Source organism: Lichenostomus cassidix, chromosome 5 (assembly GCF_008360975.1).
Source record: "Lichenostomus cassidix isolate B80296 chromosome 5, HeHo_3.0, whole genome shotgun sequence".
In the NCBI taxonomy this organism is placed as follows: domain Eukaryota; kingdom Metazoa; phylum Chordata; class Aves; order Passeriformes; family Meliphagidae; genus Lichenostomus; species Lichenostomus cassidix.
Window position 1 is genome coordinate 12,192,501 of NC_139486.1, and position 11,074 is coordinate 12,203,574.

General features: G+C 36.3%; 1 protein-coding gene across 4 annotated transcripts in view; it reads left to right on the plus strand.

Moving 5' to 3' along the window:
* The window catches only part of SETD3 (SET domain containing 3, actin N3(tau)-histidine methyltransferase), a 57,909-nt gene extending 51,393 nt beyond the window's left edge, over positions 1-6,516 (plus strand). For all 4 annotated transcript variants that reach the window (XM_085061414.1, XM_085061415.1, XM_085061416.1 and 1 more), the window contains 4 exons: positions 593-759; positions 1,398-1,483; positions 3,208-3,368; positions 3,984-6,516. In XM_085061414.1, coding sequence (XP_084917540.1) covers positions 593-759; positions 1,398-1,483; positions 3,208-3,368; positions 3,984-4,427 — 858 coding nt within the window. In that variant the 3' untranslated portion in view covers positions 4,428-6,516. The remainder of the gene's footprint in view (positions 1-592; positions 760-1,397; positions 1,484-3,207; positions 3,369-3,983) is intronic.
* Positions 6,517-11,074: the final 4,558 nt, after the last annotated feature.

An 11,074-nucleotide genomic window follows, 5' to 3' on the forward strand; every position in this document is an offset into this window, starting at 1 on the left:
ATTAAAGTAACTATATGCTTTATATAAAAGAGTTCAGAGTAAAACACAAAGATAAATGCTGGCTGCACACAGCTCAGATCTCTCTGTATGATGTACTGTGGTATATCCATATCTTAAGGTAACATTAAAATGAAAGTAAAGTTGATCCATCAGCAGTATAGGTTACTGTTTTGAGTGGACATTTGGTTGGGAGAAATTTCTCCAGAAACACCATTTCTTTTAATGGGCCCTCCTTGTCTCTTATTTTTTTAGCCTTTGAAAAGTCTTTGAAAGCTTATTTCCATATGCTGGTGCTTTATGACAGTGTGAGAAACCAAAACGTTTTTATTTTAAAGTACAGAATAAGAACTTCTCGCCTTTCAAAATCTCTGTTACACAGATATGTTTACTTCTACCTCTAAAGTGTAATTGCCACATTATATGCAGCATTTGAGTCAATACCAGAAAACAAAGCATGTTTCTTCTTATAACCAAATATACCTTGTACTCAGAATAGTAACTCTTTTGGAAAATAACTTTCAAATTATGTCAGTTTTGTGAGCTGATCTTAAGCTTTTTTCCTGTCCCTTCACTTCTCTTTTCATCCTTCTAGATTTACATTTTTTATGGCACTCGGTCAAACGCTGAATTTGTGATCCACAGTGGTTTTTTCTTTGATAATAATTCACATGACAGAGTGAAAATAAAGCTTGGCGTGAGTAAAAGTGACAGGCTGTATGCTATGAAGGCAGAGGTCTTAGCTCGTGCTGGTATCCCGACGTAAGTAAAACACAATGCCATGGGGTTTTTAAAACATTTCCAAAGTATATAGTGTCCAGTAGAGCATATATGAAGCTCTTCTGTGATCGTTTTCTTAGGTGTAATATTTCTCCTGTTTGTATAGCAAGTTAAAGTTATTGTAATAATATTTACAGAAGTTCTCTGAGCTATATTATCATCTAATTTGAACCATATATGAGGAAAAAAGCCTTTGCTTTAATAACCATTTGAACAAAAACAGAGCAAGGATTAATTTGGAGCAATCTGTAGTTTTTCTTTCTTTCCTATCCCTTGCAGACATACTACAATGCTTAGTATGTGAATCACAGCATTTTCCTTTAGTGTTTTCAGTCCAGAGGGTACTATTAGGAGCAGCAGACATGAAACATTGCATTTTCATGAATTTATTATGAAAGCAGTATAAAATAATTTTAAGAGTAAAACTGTGGCGATAATTTTCTTTTCAGATACAGGTTAGGGAAGCTTTTCAGTTTAAGTTAGTATTACTTAATTTTTTAAGCTACTTTTGTAGCTGTATATTTGTTGTATACTTTATAGTCTTCTATGTTGAAATAAGTTCAAAGATATGACAATTGAACTTGCATTTACTGTTGTTGTTTGATTGTTTCTTTTATTAGTTCAAGTGTTTTTGCCTTGCACTCCACTGAACCTGCAATCTCTGCCCAGCTTTTGGCTTTCCTTCGAGTGTTTTGTATGAGTGAAGGTAGGATGTTTTATGAAGATAACCTAATTTATATTTGTATTGTTGGGGGGATTTTTGATTGTTTTTCTTTTTAACACAGGAATGTGATAGACTTATAAAACATTAAGATGGGGGATCAGAAAAGTGAGGACTTGAAGTTGAAAAGGAATCTATCTATAAGCTGCTGAAAACCCCAATCTTTGGCCATGTCATCTGAGGGAATATTTCAGTAACTCTGAAAGCATGAGATGATACAATTTTTTATTTCTTTTAATCTCCCAGGCTGTTGTAAATGAGTGAGCTTTGGAGTTTGATCTCTAGTTCTTAGGCTTCAAAATAGTTTGCAGAACAAGATCATGCAAGACCTAGGGGTTTACATGCTTAAAATCACAGCATTTTAGCCATTGCTGCTGGAATCATTTAAGTATGAAATTGGAATATTCTGTACTGTAGGGGAAATATGGAAGAGACGTTTCATTTCAAAGCTGAGTATTTTAAATATTTTGGTAATTTGTAATCTAAAGCAAATGTCTGTATTTGCAGACTGTCTTTCTAGTGTATCTCTTCTGTTACATCTTTTTGTGGGGCAAAATATGTGTACATTTAATAAATATTCACCCTATTTGTGCATGTGAAACTTCACATTAAATGTTCATAATAGCTCCTTGCTGGTTAGATGCAGTTTTGAAGGTTATGGATGTGACACTTTGTCATGACAGTGAGAGAATTCCCTTGCAGTTAGAATACTGTGCAGATGATGTGGATTTTTTGTGCCAGTAGAAATACTGAAGTAGTTGAGTTTCTGCATGTGGTCTATTTGCTTTCTTTAATAAAAACAATGTAACTTAGTGTCACGTCTTCACTTCCTCCTGTCATCCATCTTCTAGAACTTACTAGAAATTAGAATATACCAGAATAGTTCAATTGGAAGGGACCTACAATAATAATCTATTGCAATTGCCTGACACTTCTGGGAAGTAAATTCAAGGGAAGAAAATTTTAGGATGCTGACGAGGGAGTGAATTTTGGCTTGGAGAGGCAAATATAGCTCGTGAACATTTTAATTGCATTTCTTTGGTATATGATTATGCTCAGTTTATTTATATGTCTTAAATTTCTGTTTAAGAAAACTGTTTATTGAGAAACTACATGCAAGCTCTTAGTGAAGTTTGTGGTAACTGCTTTGCAGTAGTCAAATTTATTAATTAAAAGCTTAATGGAATTTGTGTAATGTCAAGGAGCTGTTTAAATGTTTTCTGCTCTGAGTTTTGATGAATGTCTTTTCTGACCACCTGTAGAAAGCTTCTGCTACTGAAAAAGATTACAAAACAATAGGGAAATAATTCCATTGCTATTTGCACACTCTCTAAACTGTTCCTTTTATTCTCAAGAAGTTCATTGAACTCTTTAAAAATTTACTCCTATCATTTGTGAATTATTTTACAAAACAGTCCATTTCACTGTCACAGATTTACACTGTGTATGAGAGGCTGTGATATATAAAGTGTCTTTATTTCCAAGTGGAGAGAAGGCCTATTTTCTGCTGACCTCAAGACTTCCTGTTGTCTCTTTGAGGCAAATCCTAGAAATAAGCAGCATATCTGATAATTCTTATTTGAGGAGAGGGTTATTTTTTGTTAGCTCTCAAAGATACAAGATTGAAAATAAATCCTTCTGCAGTCTGTCAACTGACAAAGTGAATGATGAGATTGTTTTTTAACAGATTGGTTTTGTACTTATTGCAGAAGAGCTGAAGGAGCACTTGATAGGTGAGCATGCGATTGACAAAATCTTCACTCTGGGGAACTCTGAATTTCCTGTTAGCTGGGACAATGAAGTTAAACTTTGGACATTCCTAGAAGCCAGAGCATCCCTTCTTTTGAAAACCTATAAAACAACTGTGGAGGTAAAATTATCATTATGTGTAATTTAAATGTCTGAATTCTTCTGTGTGTTGTGATTGTAAGAAAAGATATTTTATCCTCCATCTTGTCTTTGCAACCTTCAATCTGAATGTTAGTATATAAATCATTCTGTACTTTTTAAAGTGCAGAAACAGTTTTGCATTATCTAAGGAAAACCAAATAAGATTGCACAAAAGAAAATTTTGTTAATGTAATTTTGTTAATGTATTTTTCCTTTGATTCTCCAAGTAGAGACTACCTGCTTTTTTCTCTGCAAATAAGATGGGGAATCAGTTTCAACTTGTTGTCTATTAGTTGCATTCTCCAGACTGCAAAGAAATGTGCTTCTGTTTCAAATGTATAAGTGAACCTTCATGCTGCATATATTTGTGAAATAACCTGATTTTGCTTGTTGTGCAGACTGATTTATGTGCAGAGATTTTGTGCTTTTTTTTTTATGATTTCATGACAAATTTCACTGGGACTCCTTGCAGATCCCCTTGTGTCCATTTGGCTCAGCCTGGTGTCACTTCCTGTTCACAGAAAGAGATGAGAGGTGAGGGGCTGTTTTATTGTGTTGGGTGGTACTAACAGGTCTGCGTTTTCTTTTCTAACAGGTTGATAAGTCCTTCCTGGACACTCATGACCTCACTCCACATGCTATAATGGCCATCAAATTGCGCTTAGGTGAAAAGGAGATCCTGGAGAAGGCAGTGAAGAGCGCTGCTGCCAGCAGAGAGTATTATACCAAACAAATGGCAGACGGAGCTCCACTTCCCAAGTATGAAGAGAGCAATATTGCCTTGTTGGAGAACACTGTGGCAGACTCTAGACTCCCTATTGTCTTGAGAAACCTAGAAGATGTGGAAGAGCAAGGGGACTTAAAGATTGATGAAGCCATTGATGCTGAAGTCACAGAGAATGGGTTTGTAAATGGTGAAAACTCTTTATTTAATGGGACCAAATCAGAAAGTGAAAATCTTAATAAAGAGAAAAGCAACAGAGGGACTGAAGATGCCAAAGAATCTTCTTCAGAAAGTACTGATGAGGTTAAAGAATAGTCCTAAAATTTTACTTTCTTGTGAAATTAAACTAGCTGAAGTTTATGAACAGTGCATTTATGTTGGTGTGTTTCTTTGTTAACATTTCTCTTTCTGCAGAGAAAAATGGTTTTGCTGCTTTATATAAAAATGAATTTTTAAGTTATTTAAAAGATTTAGCATCCCTTTTCAATTAAGATTGCCATCTTGCTTTCAGGCAAAAACTGGGGAAAGAGGTGCCTTTGGAAGATTTTGCAGCCCTTTGTTGAACCAAATGTATTTTCTTCCTGGGGAAGAATTAAGCTCTTCTATCTGCTGTGCATTTGTTGTTCTGTCACTCTGACTACCGAAATTAAAAGCTTGCTCTGCCTCCTGCCAAGAAAAGCAGAAGGCAGGACTGACTCGGTATTCAGCATGAAGGTAGGAGAGCAGTACAGCAGAAAACTGAATGAGAGGATCAGAAACTTGTGAGACTGGAGGAAAACCTGTTTAAAATCAGGTGTGCCAGTCCAGAAAAAGGTAAGGTGGCAACCTTATGATTGGTAGTTTTAAATGTCAATGAGAATCCAAATTGTATACACTTAAAGTGATCTCTGAAGATTTCAGTTTACTTTGTCTTTTGTTTACTGTATAAAATATCTTTCTTCTTCAGTCAGAGTTAGGCTGCTACAGTACAACGTTGACAAACTTTTAAAGGCTGACTACTTTTTATTTCCAGGCAGTAGTTTTTATTTACAAGGTTGGCAGAGCTACTGGAGATTTTGAAAGCAGATAGGCCAAGCCACAGCTTTAAACTGGTCAAAGTGAGGTCACTTCCCAGCTTCTTCAGGTTTTCACAACTAGCTAGAGATTTTCAAAGCTACACTTTTGACTAAACCATTATTAAAAAGAAAATATTATTAATATTCCCGTCTGCTACTCCTTCATTTCTGTGTTGTTGAATGTAACATTGAATGTCACATGGTTACCTGGTGTTACACAGCCTCGTCTTTTGGTTAAGATATTAATTGATCCTGCTTTCTCAAAGGAAATGGCAAGCAGGCTTATGTATTTTTGGCCCAAGTCCAAACCACAGCCAAGTCTGCAGTGCTTTTTGCCATTTAGATTGTGTCTCTTCTGATGCACGTTTCTTGGGATACCTCCACAAGTTAAGCAGGTCTACTGTCACCAGCAGTTTTGGTCACCCTCATAGCATTGTGTTTTAACTTCTAGGTAGAAACAATACAATCCTAGCACTGTGCAATATCAGAACAAGGGTAATTCCATGGCTTGACTTTGAAATTACCAGGGTATTAGAAGGAGAGGAGGGCAGAATATTTTTATTTTGTGGATCAATTGAGAGGAATATAAAGTGATTTAATTCTGTTCTCAATAACAAGGATTTGTCTTTTACTTTTGTATCCTTAAGTTCATAATAATGGATAGAATAGAAAGCTTGGTCAGTTGTTTAAAGCTCAATAGAGGTTGCAAACTGCTCATCTAAGATCAGTTGCAGTAAAATGTCTTTTGGCACACCCATAGTTTTATTAGATTTTGCTTCTTTTATACTGCAACCTGGAAAATGTGCTTTTGCATCAATCTTTGGTGCAATACACATTTGACTAGTGACTTTCTTTCAGGTTGTCATAGAAGTTCTGGTGTTCAACTAGTATCAGTGTGGGGAAAATAGAAAAAAATAGTTTTTTAAAAAGTATTTCACTAAGAATGGCATGTTGCCATTGCACCTTGGATATTGCTTCATCACTAACAAGATGCTGGACCAGTATTTTTGTAACTATATGCTGCCTTTGGTAGAATGTTATGAATTGTTGTCTTGACAATTTAAATGTCATACAAGAGTCATTACATTTTGGTTTTTATTAGGACCAATACTCCATTTCTGTTTCTGCCACTTACATTGCACAACATTGTACTAGATACTATGATGCAATTCTGAAACTAGCCTTCCCTGAAAATTATAACTGTAATTCAGAATTTAAATGCTTTGATTCAATCTGATACACTGTATTTTGTTTCAGTATTTGCTAATATCTATGGCTTAGCAAAGCCTGTGGTCACCACAGGACAGAATGTGTGGGTTTTCTTGAATAAAATATAGTTCTACCATGTCTTCAGTAGTGAGTGTATTATACAAACAAAACCTCTACCTGCTACTGACTGCTGTATCTTTTGGGGTCTGTGGGGAGAGGAATATCTGTCCAGGTGTACAGATAATGATTAAAGGACAAATAGCTGGGGAAAAAAAAAAGGATTCTAGTAAAAGAAAGGGAAAGTGTTCTACTGAGTGCATGGTCAAAATCTTAATCTTCATCTGTTAGTGTTAATTAGAAAAATATGTTACACACAATAAAAATAGTGAGTAATCTAATTTTGTAATTTGCATTTTTCCTCTATGCATGTAATGGTTCCTTCAGAAGCATTAACCTAAAACTAAGCTTTTGAAAACTGAGGTGGAAACAAAAAAATTGGCACTGATGAGCCCTTATTACCATCTGTCATGAAAACAGACCTTTCAAAGCATTTTTAAAGTTAACTTTCTTCATAATGTTTGGTTAAGAGGCTGTTCACACTAATCCCAGGCTAAATGCCAAATCTTGCTTCTGTTTAGCTATCTAAAGTATTCCTGTAAGAAAGACATCACTTGCATTTCTCGGACTGTTCTCCAAAAGCAAAACAGGGGAAAAAAAGCCTTTTGAATTTTACATGAACCTACCTACTGATGAATCATTTCCCTAACAACCTATAACTAGTTTGGATCTGTGCCACGAGGTGATGTCCATATTTCCCTGTTGATAAAGTCAAATATATGAAACTGAGCAGCAACCGCCACCCTGAAAAATGTTTTTAAAGTGTAAATGCAACTGTAGCTTAAGTGCTGTCATGAGTGAAGGAGAAATGAGAGCCTTCTGGCTGGGGAGGTGAGATGGTTTTTGTTCTTGGCTAGAATAAGTATTCTTTGCCTCAGATATCATTATAAGGTGGTATGTACAGAAAATCTGTGCAACCCAACAGTAACTGCCTTCTTGAGGCTGATTTGCCTTTAGAGAGAAATGATCATCATGGAGTCATGAAACTTGCATGATTCAAAGGTGTTTTGGAAGATTTAGGTTACAAAATCTTCTCTAGTTCATGTGTTTAAAAACAGTATGTAGTAGCTACTGCTGCCCCTCCTATCTCACTTATTTTATAGAAAGGCGTGTAAAGTAATTATGAAACATCATTGGAAGTATTTCACAGACAAAAGAAAGGTGTTCCCAAAATCCACTCCTCTTTCCTGATTTTATGGACTGAAAGTCAGTCCAGCTATTTCTTATGCTCCGTTCCAAAGAGGAGTTTTCAGTAAAAACGTTGCCCTACCAAATTTATCTGATGAAGCAATACCCATCCCTTTTCCTCTAGAAGATTTTTAACTGATCCTTGTTGAAGTCAGATATGGCCACATGATTTTCACGTAATTACCATCTATATTTAATAGTTTCTATCGTGTTTCCTCCTTTGCATGCACTGCGTGCTGTGCAAAGTACAGCACATAAATTGGTGACTCACAGTTAGAAGAGCTTTCTTAGCATTTCGCAGGTTCTACATCTATTTCCTAACAAATGCCACAAGTTTGGAAACCATGTGGAGGATTTTTCACTTAAAAAAAAAAAAAATCCTCAGTCCATAATTAAGAAAAAAGGAAGCCACAAATGGTCCTGGTTTCTGGACCTGGTGTCATTTCTAATCACAGAAGATTAAGCTAGATAGGTGAGGAAACTGAGAAGGTGTCCTTTCCTAAGTGGAAAATAAGAGTTGGGCAAGTAAGCAGCAGCTAGTTTGTCTGGGAGGCAGAAGTTGCTATTCTGAAGAATAGGAAGTTCAGGAATTTTTTCAGTGAGTGTTCAAAGTCATCTCCAATTAGTTCTGTAAATACTGTGAAATTTCACAATTAGGCATGGGCTTCACTATCCCTAGGAGCAGGTGAACACATACTGATAACAAACTGTTGTAATGTGTTGAACTGGCAGCGAAGAGCAGATGTAAGTGGTTGCTGCCTTGTTGTCAGTGCAGTGCTGGGGTAGCCTCAGGGAGCCTGGGTTGGAGTCACTGTTGTCCGTGAACTGCTCCTCTGCCATTGTGGGACAGCTGCTCTGTTCTAGGGGTTAAGGAAAGACTTTACAAATCCAGCATGGAAGGACTGGACAAAGCCACAGAGAGCAGTATGGAAATAGAAGATAGTGTTGTATTTGGCTCAGTCACCTGAAACAATGTGTCTAGCATTAGGGACCTTCATCCACATGACTTTTTTTGTGTGTAGAGCTATTTTATTATTTGAAGCACAGAAGAGGCTTTTGAACTTGAGTCTTCTGTCTTCCTAATTCGGAGAAACCAGACAATCATTTACCAATTAAATCCAGTTCAGACTTGGCAAAATAGGTGATGCTGACCACCACATCTTGTGCCTTTGAACACCTTGATGTGAATTGGAGTAAAACAGATCTGTAGCCCTTTGAGACTTGACTTTGCTTTTTCAGAGAGGTGCTTAAAATCTGCATGAGTATAGGGAATAGAATCTTGGATGTGAGTAATATTAATTTCCCAACTGAATCACCATTACTTAAGCATAGATTCAAACATCAGCAGAACTAGATAATTGAACTTAAACAGTGGTATTTTATTTAATTTTCCAGTTTTAAAAAATGGGTCAACTTGACAGCCCTGAATGCACAAGTAATTGTCCTTTGAATAGGATTAACAGGGTCAAAAAGCAAGTTTCCCTGTAACATCCCATGCATGGCAAACACCAAGAGTAGCTTAATTCCAGTTTGGAGCCTTGTTTCACTTACAGATGTTACTGACCAGGTACCCTCTTGCTTTGTGTTCAGCTGGGGCAACCTACCTGCTCCCTAGATGAACTTCTATCCATGGAGAAGTGTGGGCTGTCTTGTTGGCCACTTCATCTGTGTTTGACATGATGCTATGGAAGTCAGCAGATTTCACATTGTACTGCTACCTTGGATGCACACAAATGCAGTATTTCTTTCTTTCTTTTAGCTTTCTTTTTGCAAATGCAGTTTGATTTAAATATACTGTGGTTTGTTGTCGTATTCACAGAAGTTGCCTGTTCCTCCTATGTAAGGCTGAAATTTGGAAACTGTGTAGGTGTCCTGCATCCAGCAACTGCTTTATGATATGGGTTAAGGGAAATTCCATTCCCTTTGCTTTATTCCATGCTGGTTCACCACTTTCAGTAATGTTAGTATCTCAGCCAATGCTCAATTTCAGCACTAGTAAGTGGGCTTCTGTACAGATTTGTGGTCCAAAGGTATGAATAATGTGCCTTAAAACTGAACCTCCATGCTGAAACAAGCATGCACAAACAGCCTCCTATGAACTGCAAAGGAATTTTTAGATTGCCTTGAATATCTGTAAGAAAGTCCCACTGCCTTGCAGCAATTAATTCAAGTGATTGGATGCTAGGAATGGTTTATTATAATTGCACACAGGTAGTAATTTATTAGGGTGGCTGTTTCTTTTGGCATATGTCAAGAAGGTCAGAGTTTAGACTTTTTTGGACATTAACCTAGTCTTCTGAAACTCTGAAGTTCCACTTTTTGGTCATTAATTTCGTACATGCTGAGATTGTGACAATTAACCCACTTAATAAAGGTCAAGTTTCAATTTTTTCCAATTTCTGGAACACTTAACTTTATTCCTTCTTGAAAATGGGCAGATACAGAATGATAAATAGTTATTAAATGAGAACGAAGATGTAGTTCTGCTGTCAAGATACTACTGAATGGTTAGTAACAAAAGGACCAGAACTGCTATGGAATTGAAATAAACGGAGTAGCATAGATCAGAGCACAGGTAAATGAAATAGAAAAGTGATCATCACAGTAAGCAGTTTAAAGTCATTTCCACCTACTTCCCTGTTAACTTACTCTATCTAACATTCTAAATTATGCAAATCCATAATTTGTCCCTTTGATTTTTTTCACGTACACATGTGATTTTTCCCACAGCTGTAAAGCAACATCAAACCACAGTGAAAGGCATAAACAAGCAAAGTGAGTAAGGAAATGGTGGTGGTGTTTTCAGATGACCAAAGCCTAGTTATACTGCATTCCTTAATAATAGCTGGCTTTAATGAGCAACAAGATTAGGTGAAAATAAACCCTTTGTTCTGTGTAATGGCATCAATTCCTAAAGGATACATTGGAATGTTGTGTCTCTTAAGCTATCACTTAAAAATTATGTTAACATTTTTGAAAGCTCTGAAAAGTATGTATCAAAAAGCATATTTATTAATTTTAAATTGTATTATCCATTGAAGAAGGGATTGCAGATGACTCAGAACAGACAGTCACTTGCTGTGTTAATAAAATCATTGCACCTTTAGTATTATGTCAGTGCTGAGTGATGTTTGAAAACCTGTTTTTCACATTCATTTTTGAAGTTTTTAGGTATTGACTAAGACAGTGAGTCCTTCTGGAAGATTACACTGTTTATAGGTCGGTGCTGAACACTTCAATGCAGGAATGACACACAAATCTTTCAAATAATAAGAAGCTGTGGAATGAAAATAATAGTGCTTCCTGTATAATCTTTTCATTAAGTAGTACAAACACTACTACCCAAACCTAAGAAATGGTGGTATCATTTTCACAAATTCTCAGTCCTGTGCT